Consider the following 13734-nt stretch of genomic DNA (forward strand, 5'->3'; position numbering starts at 1 on the left):
ATAGGATATATAAACTGACACATGCATTGTGAGGCTTCAGGGCTTTCCTGAGGCCAATCATTTAGCCAAGCCACTAATGAAAGCCCATGTACTGTGGCTAAGGGCAGCCACCAGGAGAGACAGCACAACATCCACCCCGCTGCCTGCCTCCTCCCGCTCTCTCTCTCTCTCTCTCTAAGTGTTGGGAGGCACTTAATGGTCTGGATGGAGCCAATAGGGCTCCCAAGAGATGACTGCTGATGAAGTGAAAACCTGTTGTTTCCTCTCTTAATCACTGCCTAATGGCTATTGCAATACAGCTTTTATGACGCTTTTGTGTGTGTGTGTGCGAGTGAGTCAGGGAGTGACAAACACTCAGTTGAACGTTTTACTTCAATTGTGAATGTATGCATTGCAGACACAAAAGTAAGCGACACACCTGTACTGGTTACACCAGTTGTGCTTGATTTACCCAGTTATCACCATATTGACACATCACACGTTGCTATAATTTGAAAGTTGAAAAAAACGGACGTGCAAAAGGTCCATTACTGACCAAAAACCCGTCGGGGGAAAGAAAAACATCCTAAATAATCCGTTTTTGTTTAGGCCTACACTTACTGTGCGACGCATCATGCCTTCTTTTGTTGACATTAGACGGGACACACCCACTCCCACGCCACCTTTCGGTGTGCCCTAAAACGGGTTGCTTTAAAATGAAGCTATCTATCCAATCACTGTGGGTGCGCTCAAAGTTGAAATATGTCGTTGATGGGCGCTACCTCCACGACAGAACAGTGGCAAATGTGTCAAAGAACTACATTGGATGTCTGTGGTTTTGCATTCTCCTCAAGGGAGTATGAGCCTTTCCTTTCTCATTCAAAGACATTAGGTGAGGGCAAGTAAGTTAACAGCAAGTTGCAAGATAATTGCCTGTGTACCTGCATAATAGTGGGCAAGCGCATGGATACTTGTGATATACACTGTACCATTCGGGGAAGTAAACGTGGAGGTAAGTGTTATTGATACATTGTTGCGTTTGTGTTTTCGCTACACAATTCACAATAGTTCAACGAATTCTACCAGAAGATTCCAACCGTTGTTTGGCCAAAGCAATCTTCTCCGCGTGGAATGCCACGCAGGCAATAGCCTACTAAAACTACCACAAAGTATGACTTGCGCATGCATTAATAAGATACTGTGACCTAGTATATCTAGACGTACTAAAATGAAGGCAATAAGGAAATACTTTATGGGTAGTGGGAGGGCACTTGCGTTTGTTTTCATTGCATCTGTCATTTGGCTACTGTTTGATATGGTAGCACTTTTCCTGTCAATGAATGATGTTAACAGCCAACTTCTGAAAGAAAGCGTAGTGAAGGAAAGGCTGACTGTCATACAGCAGGCCACGGAAGGTACACAGTTCGACTTAGACCTGGACCAGGCAGGTAATAAAGGTCCACTCCAGAATGAAAAGAAAGTCCTTGAAGTGGGCAGAAAGAGAGGACCTGCTGCCAAAAAGGCCCCGCAGTTGAAGGACAAAGTAAATTCACATGAGCAACAAGGGGGGAATGCCCAACCAAAGTCAGAACAAGGAAATTATGTCATTTTTAAGCCTAACCAAATCGAAACAGTCAATCATGTCACAGGACAGTTGAGTGTGCCTTTGAATACGAAAACGCCTGTCAAAGATCCTCTGCCTGTCAAAGACCTGTCAAAAAAGGCAGTGGACTTGGTACTAAATATGATGAAGACGGAGGATAAGAAAGTGGCAGTGCTCTCGAACTTCACCAAAGTGCCACCTGGTGTTCACGAAGGAAAACATGTTGAAACATTGACCTCAAAAAAGACGGAGAAAGCAGAGGAAAATATAGGCATAATGCAAAAAGCCAACGCAAATATGGACCCAAAGGCAAATGAGAAAGTCTTAGATCCACTGGAGCCTGGCATAGAAGAAAGCTTTATAAAATACAAAGTTGCCGTGGACCGCACAGTTAAGTCTGTCAAAAAGTATGTACTGAAAGGAAAAGAGGTGGATGTCAATATTAAGGACAAACGGATCAATGCTGTTGATAAAGGTAAGCAGTATGCCTTAAAGGAGACCTTACTTCCCAGAGCAAAGTTTAAACTCCAACCAGGAGTTCCCACAAACTCCACAGATGTTCGAAACACAGGCGTCCACAAAGTGCTGGCATTAGACATGACCCAAGCCCCCAGAGATGCCAATGCAATTGGGCAATTTGGGAAAGCAGTCACGGTGCCCAGTGACAAAGAGCAGGAGGTGAGGAACCGGTGGAATGAAGGCCATTTCAACGTGTACCTGAGTGACCAGATCCCTGTGGACCGAGCCATCCCAGACACCAGACCTCATACGTGAGTTACAATATGGACTTGACCACGTCATGCATACTCATGTATTCCTCAAACAGACACTCATATAGTACAGTTAGCATTAGGTAACCTCTCTTGTTACTGTGTTGTTTTCTAGGTGTTCAGAGAGTGTGGTCCATGATGACTTGCCCACCACCAGTGTGATCTTCTGCTTTGTGGATGAGGTATGGTCCACTTTGCTCCGGTCCGTCCACAGTGTCCTCAATCGCTCTCCACCACACCTTCTCAAAGAGATCATCCTGGTGGATGACTTTAGTACCAGAGGTAAGAGAGGGGAGGAGCTTTCCTGGTAAACAGTACAGGATGGGTTTAGAGTTTTTCCCAGCCATGTGATGTGTCCAGGGAAATTCTGGGCCCAACCGAAAACAATTTCATGACTCTAGGACCAAGAAAATGTATTCAAACTAGCTAATGAAGTTTTGTAAATGTATATTCTTAATGGTAAAATATGGCATTTTTTTGGCAATATACTGTAAAGTTACAGATTTGGAGATCTTCAGACAGCAACAATAGCTTTATAAATAGGGCCTGGAGTTTTTCTTGGGCAGGTCACATAGTCAGAATAAACTCAGGGCCCTAAACACACTCGCTCTCATCCACTCTTTCAGAATATCTCAAGGACCACCTGGATGTGTACATGTCCCAGTTTCCCAAAGTGCGGATCGTCCGTCTGAAGGAGAGGCAGGGCCTGATCCGAGCTAGGCTGGCAGGAGCCACCATTGCCAAAGGTAACCAACCACATCCTGCTATATCATATGACCACTCTCGCTTACATTGTATGCTGTTTAAACAAAAATATTCTATGCAAAGAAATCTCAGTCTTGTCCTCCCGTACATGAGGCAGTCAACCGTCCCTGTGGTTTTGTTTGTCTTCAGTGGTTTGTTTGCCTTTCCCTTCAGGTGATGTTTTGACTTTTCTTGACTCGCATATTGAATGCAACGTGGGCTGGTTGGAACCTCTGCTGGAGAGAGTGTACATGGACAGGAGGAAAGTGGCCTGCCCAGTCATCGACGTCATCCGTGACAAGGACATGAGGTAATGTATCATTACCATAATACTAAATGCTTGCGTCTCAAATGGCACGTTTCCTATATACTGTCCATTTGGAAAGTATTCAGACCCATTTGACTTTATATAGACGGGTGTGTGTGCCTTTCCAAATCATGTCCAATCAATTGAATTTACCACAGGTGGGCTTCAATCAAGTTGTAGAAACATCTCAAGGATGATCAATGGAAACAGGATGCACCTGATCTCAATTTCGAGTCTCTTAGAAAAGGGTCTGAATACTTACACTACCGGTCAAAAGTTTTAGAACACCTACTCATTCAAGGGTTTTTCTTTCATTTTTACTACTTTCTAAATTGTAGAATAATAGTGAAGACATCAAAACTATGAAATAACACATGGAATCATGTAGTAACCCAAAAAGTGTTAAACAAATAAATATATTTTATATATAGCCACCCTTTGGCTTGATAAGTGTTATTTCATAGTTTTGAATTGTTCACTATTATTCTACAATTTAGAAAATAAAGAAAAACCCTTGAACGAGTAGGTGTTCTGAAACATTTGACCGGTAGTGTATGTAGATAAGGTATATCTGTTATCTATTTTGTATAAATTTGCACTATGGGCCCAGGTCAAAAGTAGTGCATTATGTAAGGACTAGGATACCATTTGGGATGCCCCCTATTAGAGCTGGGCGATATGGAAAAAATTCATACCACGATAAATTGAACGATAAATATCTAACATTAATATGCATCAGTTGCTTTTTTTTTTTTTACTTTACACTTAGCAACTTTTAAAGTAGTAGTAGTTTTATCAATTGTTCTGTTAGTAATCGCCCATATTAGCGTACTTATTTCATTTCAAACTTCACATTTCTCTAGTGTAGGTTACTTTATCGTAATTATCAGTAACATTTTCTCAAGAAGTGATTGTTTCGTTTGGTGTTACATTTTGGTTTATCGTCCCAGCTCTAATTTCAGAGTTATTGTTCAACCTTATTGTCTAGGAGTTAGACCCCCAAATTTGGTCTGTCAGTATCATCTTGGGGCAGAATGTCCCTTTATTTACCTAGACTGGGCCGTTCTGGCTCGGACACTGCTTACTTAGCTGACCTTGTCCCTAGAGTTGCAAAATGTGTGATAACATTGCCGCAATGGAAGCTTTGTGTGTTACCTACAAATCCTAATTTTTCTAATGATGTAGATTCACAGCTATCCATCTGATACATTTTCTGAATATTTGGGTCAACGGACTTCTGACTTCTAGGGTTCATGTTGGACTTACCTGTATATATTGCTGTAAAAAGTAACCCCGGCGACCAGAGTTGTATCAACTTATTTGTATGCAGCCAGGTTTGATGCAACAGTCTGTTTACTGGATGTTGTTGATATATGTGATTCATCTGAGTTATCTTGAGTTTCGTGCATTTCATTCCCTCACGCATTGTTAATCCAGTAATGTAATATTTGTTTCATGATATTCTGTTTACAGCTATGAGTCGGTTGACAACTTCCAAAGAGGGGTGTTCAAATGGCCCTTGGTGTTTTGGTGGCGCAGGTTATCAGAGGACGTCATTAAGAAGAATCACATGAAGGCTTCAGATCCCTTCAGGTAGTTTTGGATTTCATTACATCCCTCATTACTGTTTACATACACAGCTAATTGGCTAGTGTTTATTTTTCTTCAGTGTAGCATTTCTCGTGTTGATTCAGGGGTTAAATGAACTCTAAGGGTGAGAATTACACATCACTCTGCAAGCCAGCATAATGTGATTTGCTGGCATGTTGTGATTTGCTGGCATGTTGTGGCCTGTAAGCAGGAGGTTCCTAACACCACTGTTAGGGTAAAACTTGGCTATCAAAGTAAGTCATTCCCACTGGGCACACACTGGTTGAATCAATGTTGTTTCCACGTCATTTCAATGAAATTACATTGAACCAACATGGAATTGAAGTTGAATTGACGTCTATGCCCAGTGGGTTATGATATATGTAATGTATTGTCATAAACAGTTACATTTTTATGACAACATTCGCCTATAGTAGGAACTCACTTGAAGTCCACAGGACTGAAAACTGACTAATTAAAAAAAATCTAAGTTTATTGGTCACATACGCTGATATGTTTCTAGCTCCAACAGTGCTCCCTCCCTTTATCTTTCACCCCCTCTCACTCACCAAGTTACTCTCGCTTTCACTAAACTAGACAGAACTTTCACTCTTGTGCCTAATTCGCACATAATCCAAAAAGTAAAAATAAAAAAATATCAGAACGAGCGATGTCATAGTCCGGAATATACACTACCGTTCAAAAGTTTGGGGTCACTTAGAAATTTTGTTGTTTTTGAATGAAAAGCCCTTTTTTTTCTCTTTTTTTTCTCTCATTTAAAATAACATCAAATTGATCAGAAATACAGTATAGACATTGTTAATGTTGTAAATGACTATTGTAGCTGGAAACTTTATTTTTTAATTATGGAATATCTACATAGGCGTACAGAGAACCATTATCAGCAACCATCACTCTTGTGTTCCAATGGCACGTTGTGTTAGCTAATCCAAGTTTATCATTTTAAAAGGCTAATTGATCATTAGAAAACCCTTTTGCTATTATGTTAGCACAGCTGAAAACTGTTGTGCTGATTTAAAGAAGCAATAAAACTGGCCTTCTTTATACTAGTTGAGTATCTGTAGCATCAGCATTTGTGAGTTCGATTACAGGCTCAAAATGGCCAGAAACAAAGACCTTTCATCTGAAACTCATCAGTCTATTCTTGTTCTGAGAAACGAAGGCTATTCCATGCAGAAATTGCCAAGAAACTGAGGATCTCATACAACGCTGTGTACTACTCCCTTCACAGAACAGTGCAAACTGGCTCTAACCAAAATAGAAAGAGGAGTGGGAGGCCCCGGTGCACAACTGAGCAAGAGGACATGTACATTAGAGTGACTCGGTTGAGAAACAGACGCCTCACAAGTCCTCAACTGGCAGCTTCATTAAATGGTACCCGCAAACATCCGTCTCAACGTCAACAGTGAAGAGGCGACTCTGGGATGCTGGCCTTCGAGGCAGAGTTCCTCTGTCCAGTGTCTGTGTTCTTTTGCCCATCTTAATCTTTTCTTTTTATTGTCCAGTCTGAGATATGGCTTTTTTGTTGTTGTTGCAACTCTGCAAACTTAACACTGTCACTAACCAGGTTTCCATCTAAATTTTTTATGTATGTAAAGTACATGATGGATAAAAAAAAATGTCATGACAGGCTTGAGGGAAACAACATTTTTGGATACATTTTCCAAATGTTGAAAAAATGAAATACGCTAGACAAGGTGGGCTCTTTATGTATATGTAAAATGAATGATGGGAGATGTCGGTGGAGACACTTATGTGCAAATATTGTTATAATAACCATAATATTGAAGTTAACATGGAGTCATGTGATGACGATGTTGTGTGGTCCTCCCACTATGACTCATTGGGAAATCATGCAATTTATTAAACTACAGATTAAATAAACTATGAACAGTGCAAGGGGATGAGCTTGATGCTCCTTTCCAATAAATATTGAGGGTCTTATTGTGGTGACATGATGATGATCGACGCTTGGCTGCCATTTTGACAAATAAAATGAATCTGGCTCTTTTGTCCATAATAATCTCCCTCATGTGGGCTATACGTGCGCTATAGCCAACCATATATTTATTTTTTTTATTCGGTACATGGGGAATTTTAACCGCAAGGGGTATTTTAATGTGCACTACGCCATCACGCACAGCCTTTTTATCTGCAAGTCAATTTGATAGCAATGCATCTCTGGTCTTAAATGAGCATATTGCTTTTATGCACATTTTTGGGAATATTTACATGAAACCTAGCTAGTGTTGATTTAACACTGGAGAATTTGTTGTGTAGTAACAGTTGCGGATTAGTTCAAGTGCATAGTATTGGGCCCTCTTCCAATACTTCGGAAATTCATCCTTCGTTCCTTGTTTCCTTCAGTTAATCATCGAGCTATACATGATTGGATAGGTCAATGCTAGTTTACGCCAACCTATTACTTTCACCAATCCAACCAGTTGAGATCAGCGATTACTTAAAGGAAAGGAGGAAGGAAGGCTGCAGGATGGAAGTATTCCAACAGGGCCAAGGTCTGACTAATTACTCTAAGTTAATAAGACCAAAGAGGAATGTTGTGTTTTGTGATAAAGTGAGTAATACAATCTCCAGGAAATCTCAACGGAAAACGTTTCGCAAAGTTCAGGTTAGTCCCTCCCTTGTGTATGACTGTGTACTTTGTTTCTCAGGTGTCCCGTCATGGCAGGAGGACTTTTCTCCATCGATAAGAAGTACTTCTATGAACTGGGCTCTTATGATCCTGGCTTGGACGTATGGGGCGGAGAGAACATGGAGATCTCTTTTAAGGTCAGTGACTCATTTTCTTTCTCTTCTTTTTTTATTAGAGATTAACAAACCTGCAAATAGTTCATTCTTCAACCTGTTCCAGGATTACACACTTAACTCAGCTCATGATCAAGGCCACCTCTTAAATGGCACCCTATACCCTATGTAGTGCACTACTTTTGACCAGAGCCCGATGAGCAATAGGGTGCCGTGTGGGACTTCGATCAAATGTTCTGATCACATCCTACTTGTGTTGATTTTTGCAGATTTGGATGTGTGGAGGTGAGATCGAGATCATCCCATGTTCCAGAGTGGGCCACATTTTCCGAGGCGCCAACCCATACAAGTTTCCCAAGGACAGGCAGAAGACAGTCGAGCGTAACCTGGCCAGGGTGGCAGAGGTGTGGCTGGATGAGTACAAGGACCTGTTCTACGGCCATGGATACTACCATCTGCTGGATAGGAGTGTCATCGACATCGGCAACCTCACAGACCAGATCGAGCTCCGGAAGAAGCTCAAGTGCAAGAGCTTCAAATGGTACCTGGATAATGTGTACCCAGACATGGTCGCTCCACTGGTCAAAGCTGAGGGGCTAGTAGGTGTACTTTTTCTAATAAAAATAATTGATTTGAAATGTATAGCTCTTTTCCAGATGCTCAAACCTTATGCAGTTTATTCCTGTGGTTTATAACTTTATTTGAAACACTTACAATCATCGTCTTTACTGAATTAGTAGGAATCCAGTTTTTGCTTTTAGGTTGTTTATCTTAGAATATATTGCATTGGTGCTCTTTTTCTGGCAAGCAATTGTTACTCTTATTTTTCCGTTAACTTATCCCTCATCTCGATGCTGACAGACAATTGTACTTTTTTTCTGAGCGGGAGATGTATACTTGTCTGCTCTCAATGCCTCTGCAACACAGATGTCAATTGTCCTCTTATCTGAACAAAAAGTGATTGTATTGTGACAGTTCTGTCAGGATTTGTTGAAGGCGCAGAAAGGAGAAGCTTTTCTACTGTCAATAGTGCAGTGACACTACCTATGTAAACTACTGTTATGACGGCTCTATGCATTGTCATGAAATGTTATACCTGTCATCCTCCTTTGGTAGGTTTTCAATCGTGGAGTAAGAAAATGCCTCGCTCTGCAGAAAGGCTCCCTTGCCTTTGAGATATGTGATCTCAGCAAGCTGGTAAATACACCTAACTTCCCCATTTGAAATGAAAAGCTGACTATAACCCACTATGGAATCCCTGTTGAGTTCAACACACACCCAACCGGCCTTGAAAACCCCGTAGTTATCATGAAGCCTAATTATACAGTACCAGTCAAACGTTTGAACACAAACTCATTCAAGGGTTTCTTTATTTTTACTATTTTCTACATTGTAGAATAATAGTGAAGACATATGGAATCATATAGTATCCAAAAAAGTGTTAAACAAATATATTTGACATTCTTCAAAGTACAGTGGGGGGAAAAAAGTATTTGATCCCCTGCTGATTTTGTACGTTTTCCCACTGATAAAGGAAGGATCAGTCTATAATTTTAATGGTAGGTTTATTTGAACAGTGAGAGACAGAATAACAACAAAAATATCCATAAAAACACATGTCAAAAATGTTATAAATTGATTTGCATTTTAATGAGGGAAATAAGTATTTGACCCCTCTGCAAAACATGACTTAGTACTTGGTGGCAAAACCCTTCTTGGCAATCAGAGGTCAGACGTTTCTTGTAGTTGGCCACCAGGTTTGCACACAAAAACATTCCTCATGAAGCTGGTTGAGAGAATGCCAAGAGTGTGCGACGCTGTCATCAAGGCAAAGGGTGACTACGCTGAAGAATCTGAAATATAATATATTTGGATTTGTTTAACACTTTTGGTTACTACATGATTCCATGTGTTTCATAGTTTTGATGTATTGGCTATTATTCTACAGTGTAAAAAATAAAAACCCATGAATGAGTAGGTGTCTCCAAACTTTTGACTGATACTGTATGTCTGACACTAAGGCTGCATCCCAAATTGCGCCATATTCCCTAGATATTGCACTATCCTATGGGTCCCGGTCAAAAGCAGTGCACTATATAGGTAATGGTGCCATTTGGGACACATCTTAACCATCCCCTCTGTCCCTAAACCTCAGAGTCAGCACTTCAATTACACCTGGATGAGGCACGTTCGCCAGAAAGATGTCTGTCTCACTACTCAGGACAAAGGTAGCAGCCTGGCTCTGCAGCCGTGCGACAACACCAAGCCACAGTTACGCTGGCTCTACAAGGCCTCCTCCTCTGCTCTGGTAGGTTCGCTTTAGAGTGGGCCTTTTCCTCCTCTATTAGAGTTCTCGGAATATCGATTTTTGTGACGATGATTTGTTATCCTTATGCCAAGCTGTCAGCTACTAGCATACAGAATATGTACAGTGTGCTTGAAGGTTGAAGTGAAGAGGAAATTCAGCAACTCTTGGAGGATAGTGTATGTTGATTTTAAATAGCTTTTTTTTTATTGTTAAAACCATCGCTTTTTGGCCCTTAGCCTTCGTCAGCGTTTGCACCTCAATTCACGACACCTTGGTTGGAGAGCGAGGTAGCAGCAGTGTTCCTTTGCTGAATGAAAGTTAACATTATGTACATTGTGGTGCTTACTGTACTATTTCCCTGTGTTGTCTTTGTTCAGATGGAGCACCTCGTTACGGAGCTTGCTCCCAAGCGTCTGTGTCTTGAGGCTGGGGCTCTGGGTAACAGCATGCAGCTGAAGAAGTGTGCGCCTACCAGTCCCTACCAGAAGTGGCAGTTCACGCACTACCACGCTGAATGACGGGAGTACAGGGCTACAGCACTATTCATGCATTAGTGATCGACACTCAAGTACTTGACTGTACTGTGTGTGTTTGGATGTGGTCTGCTGCAATAGGAATACGCATGGTGTTGGTTTGAGGGTGGTGTTGGGATGTGCAATGTTTTTAAAACTTTTTTTTTTTATCATGATCAACCTTTGAATTTTGCATGACTTATGAGGCCCCGGAAGTGATTTGAAAGGGAAGCTATTAGACAATGTAATTACAGTGTTTTAGGAAGCATAGTTTACTGGAGTTGCACTTTTTATTGAGCTCTTTGGTTTTTACATTGTATGTTCATCAGCTTTGCAAAAAAAGTATTTTCTCTAAAGAGCCGTGGCAAATCGACCACGAATGTGCCTTGACTATTTACGTGAGGATTTTTCTAGATGTTCTCTATATTGTAGCACTCGGTTTGACCACACAATTTACCATATTTCTTACGGTTTCAGTGCCAAATGGCTGGATATATTATGCCACTTTTCCATGACTCATGTAAATACATATTTTCTGTCCATGTACCATTTTCGCTGTTTGAAATACCATTTTTATGTACAAATTGAAATGCATGCAGTGTGCCTGTGTAGACATTACATATCACAGATAGCTTTGCTAAAGACATCAGATTTTTTTATGAGATAAAAGAAATTGCATTGTATTATGTGAGGTTATGACTCAGCTCCGGGTTAACGTTACCCCTAAGGTACAGATCTAGGTTCAACTTCCCTTCCCCCAATCCTAACCTCAACGATTAGTGGGGGAAATGCAAAACTGACCCAAGATCAGTGTCTAGGGGCCACGTCACCCTACACCTTATGGCGCACCTAGGATAATAAGAGCTGCTTCTTTATTACTATATGGTTATAGAGAAATATACATACAGTATGTACTAAACCTAACACTAGAGGGGACTGTTGTTGATAAAATATGATATTCTTTCTCCTTTTCTGAATAGATATTAAAGATGGTAATTTAATGTGGGTGTCTTTCCAATTTTTTTGCAACAGATATTTCACGAGAACATATAGGCCTACACTTTCTCACTGTTCTTATGGCAATATTACAGCATGGAAAGGTATGGCTGTTAGAGAGCTTTAGGGGTTAACTTTAGGAGTTGATCTTATAGCCTAACGGGAACTATATACATTTAAAAAGCAGAACTTCTTCACATATAGGGTTGATCACCTGGAAAAAATAAAAATACATTTAAAAAAAATTACATTCATACTTCCAGTGCTTACCAAACTGAATTGAAATCTATACAGGCCAGGGTCCTTGGGAAAGTATTCAGACCACTTGACTTTTTCCACATTTTGTTACATTACAGCCTTATTCTAAAATTGATGAACTATTGTTTTCTCAGCAATCTACGCACAATACCCCATAATGACAAAGCGAAAACAGGTTTTTAGAAATGTTTTCAAATTTATAAAAAATAAACACCTTATTTAGAGAACTATTCAGACCCTTAGCTTAATTTCAAGTCTCATAGCAAAGGTGTTTCCTTGATTGGAGTTCACCTGTGGTAAATTCAATTGATTGGACATGATTTGGAAAGGCACACACCTATCTCTATAAGAACCTGCAAAAACCAAGCCATGAGGTCGAAGGAATTGTCCGTAGAACTCAGAGACAGGATTGTGTCTGGGGAAGGGTACCAAAACAGTGGCCTTCATAAATAGAAGTTTGGAACCACCCAGACTCTTCCTAGAGCTGGCTGCCTGGCTAAACTGATCAATCGGGAGAGAAGGGTCTTGGTCAGGGAGGCAACCAAGAACCCGATGGTCACTCTGACAGCTCCAGAATTCCTCTGTGGAGATGGGAGAAAATTCCAGAAGGACAACCATCTCGGAAGCACTCCACCAATCAGGCCTTTATGGTAGAGTGGCCAGACAGGAAGCCACTCCTCAGTAAAAGGCAAATGACAGCCCACTTAGAGTTTGCCAAAAGGGACTTAAAGACTGAAACAAGATGAAACCAAGATTCAACTCTTTGGCCTGAATGCCAAGCTTCACGTCTGGAGGAAACCTGGCACTATCTCTATGGTGAAGCGTGGTGGCAGCATCATCCTGTGGGGAGGTTTTTCAGTGGCAGGGACTGGGAGACTAGTCAGGATCGAGGCAAAGATGAACGGAGGAAAGTTCAGAGAGATTCTTAATGGAAACCTGCTCCAGAGCGCTCAGGACCTCAGACTGGGGCGAAGGTTCACCTGCCAACAGGACAATGACCCTAAGCACACAGCCAAGACAACGCAGGAGTGGCTTCGGGACAAGTCTTTGAATGTCCTTGAGTGGCTCAGCAAGAGTCCGGACTTGAACCTGATCGAACATCTCTGGAGAGACCTGAAAATAGCTGTGCAGCAACGCTCCCCATCTAACCTGACAGAGCTTGAGAGGATTTGCAGAGAAGAATGGGAGAAACTCCCCAAATACAGGTGTGCCAAGCTTGTAGCGTCATACCCAAGAAGACTCAAGGCTGTAATCGCTGCCAAAGGTGCTTCAACAAAGTACTGAGTAAAGGTTCTGAATGCTTATATAAATGTAATATTTCAGGTTTTTACTTTGAATAAATTAGCAAATATTTATAAAAACCTGTTTTTGCTTCATCATTATGGGTTATTGTGTGAAGATTAATGAGTGAAAAAAAAAGATTTAATTAATTTTAATAAGGCTAACGTAACAAAACGTGGAAAAAGCCAAGGGGTCTGAATAGGCACTGTAAATCTTAATGTTTGCTTGTAGGATTACTATGTCCCCAAGCCTCTTATTTGTTTGATCTGCTAATCAAATACCTGCCTTACATAAGTAAATGTTTCCCACTGTTATTTTCTGGGGATTATATTTTTTACTAATTATTACAATACTTCTGTGCGTAACTTTACAATACTACTATGCATATTGAGCTCTTATCAGTAGTCATTCCTAGTCTGTGGGAACTTGGACTTTTTAAGTCCATCATTCATTTGGCTTGAGTAGAGACATAGCAGTAAAACGTCAACATTTGAGATATAATACACAGTCTTTTAAGATTGTGTATTAGAAAGATAAACAAACCCCTGACAATAGGGGATCATTATGCCAGTTTGCATAGTGACTGGTTTAGCATGCCC

At 40.8% G+C, this 13734-nt stretch overlaps 1 protein-coding gene across 1 annotated transcript; it reads left to right on the forward strand.

Moving 5' to 3' along the window:
* The first annotated feature begins 620 nt into the window (after positions 1–620).
* LOC115160696 (polypeptide N-acetylgalactosaminyltransferase 5) lies at positions 621–11601 on the forward strand. The gene is made up of 10 exons (XM_029710963.1): positions 621–2352; positions 2468–2634; positions 2979–3098; positions 3271–3406; positions 4877–4996; positions 7687–7804; positions 8050–8379; positions 8897–8977; positions 9936–10088; positions 10466–11601. The coding sequence occupies exons 1-10, from the start codon at positions 1208–1210 to the stop codon at positions 10604–10606; spliced, it is 2511 nt and encodes an 836-aa protein (XP_029566823.1). The 5' UTR covers positions 621–1207; the 3' UTR covers positions 10607–11601.
* Positions 11602–13734: the final 2133 nt, after the last annotated feature.

Source organism: Salmo trutta, chromosome 24, assembly GCF_901001165.1.
Source record: "Salmo trutta chromosome 24, fSalTru1.1, whole genome shotgun sequence".
Classification (NCBI taxonomy): Eukaryota; Metazoa; Chordata; class Actinopteri; order Salmoniformes; family Salmonidae; genus Salmo; species Salmo trutta.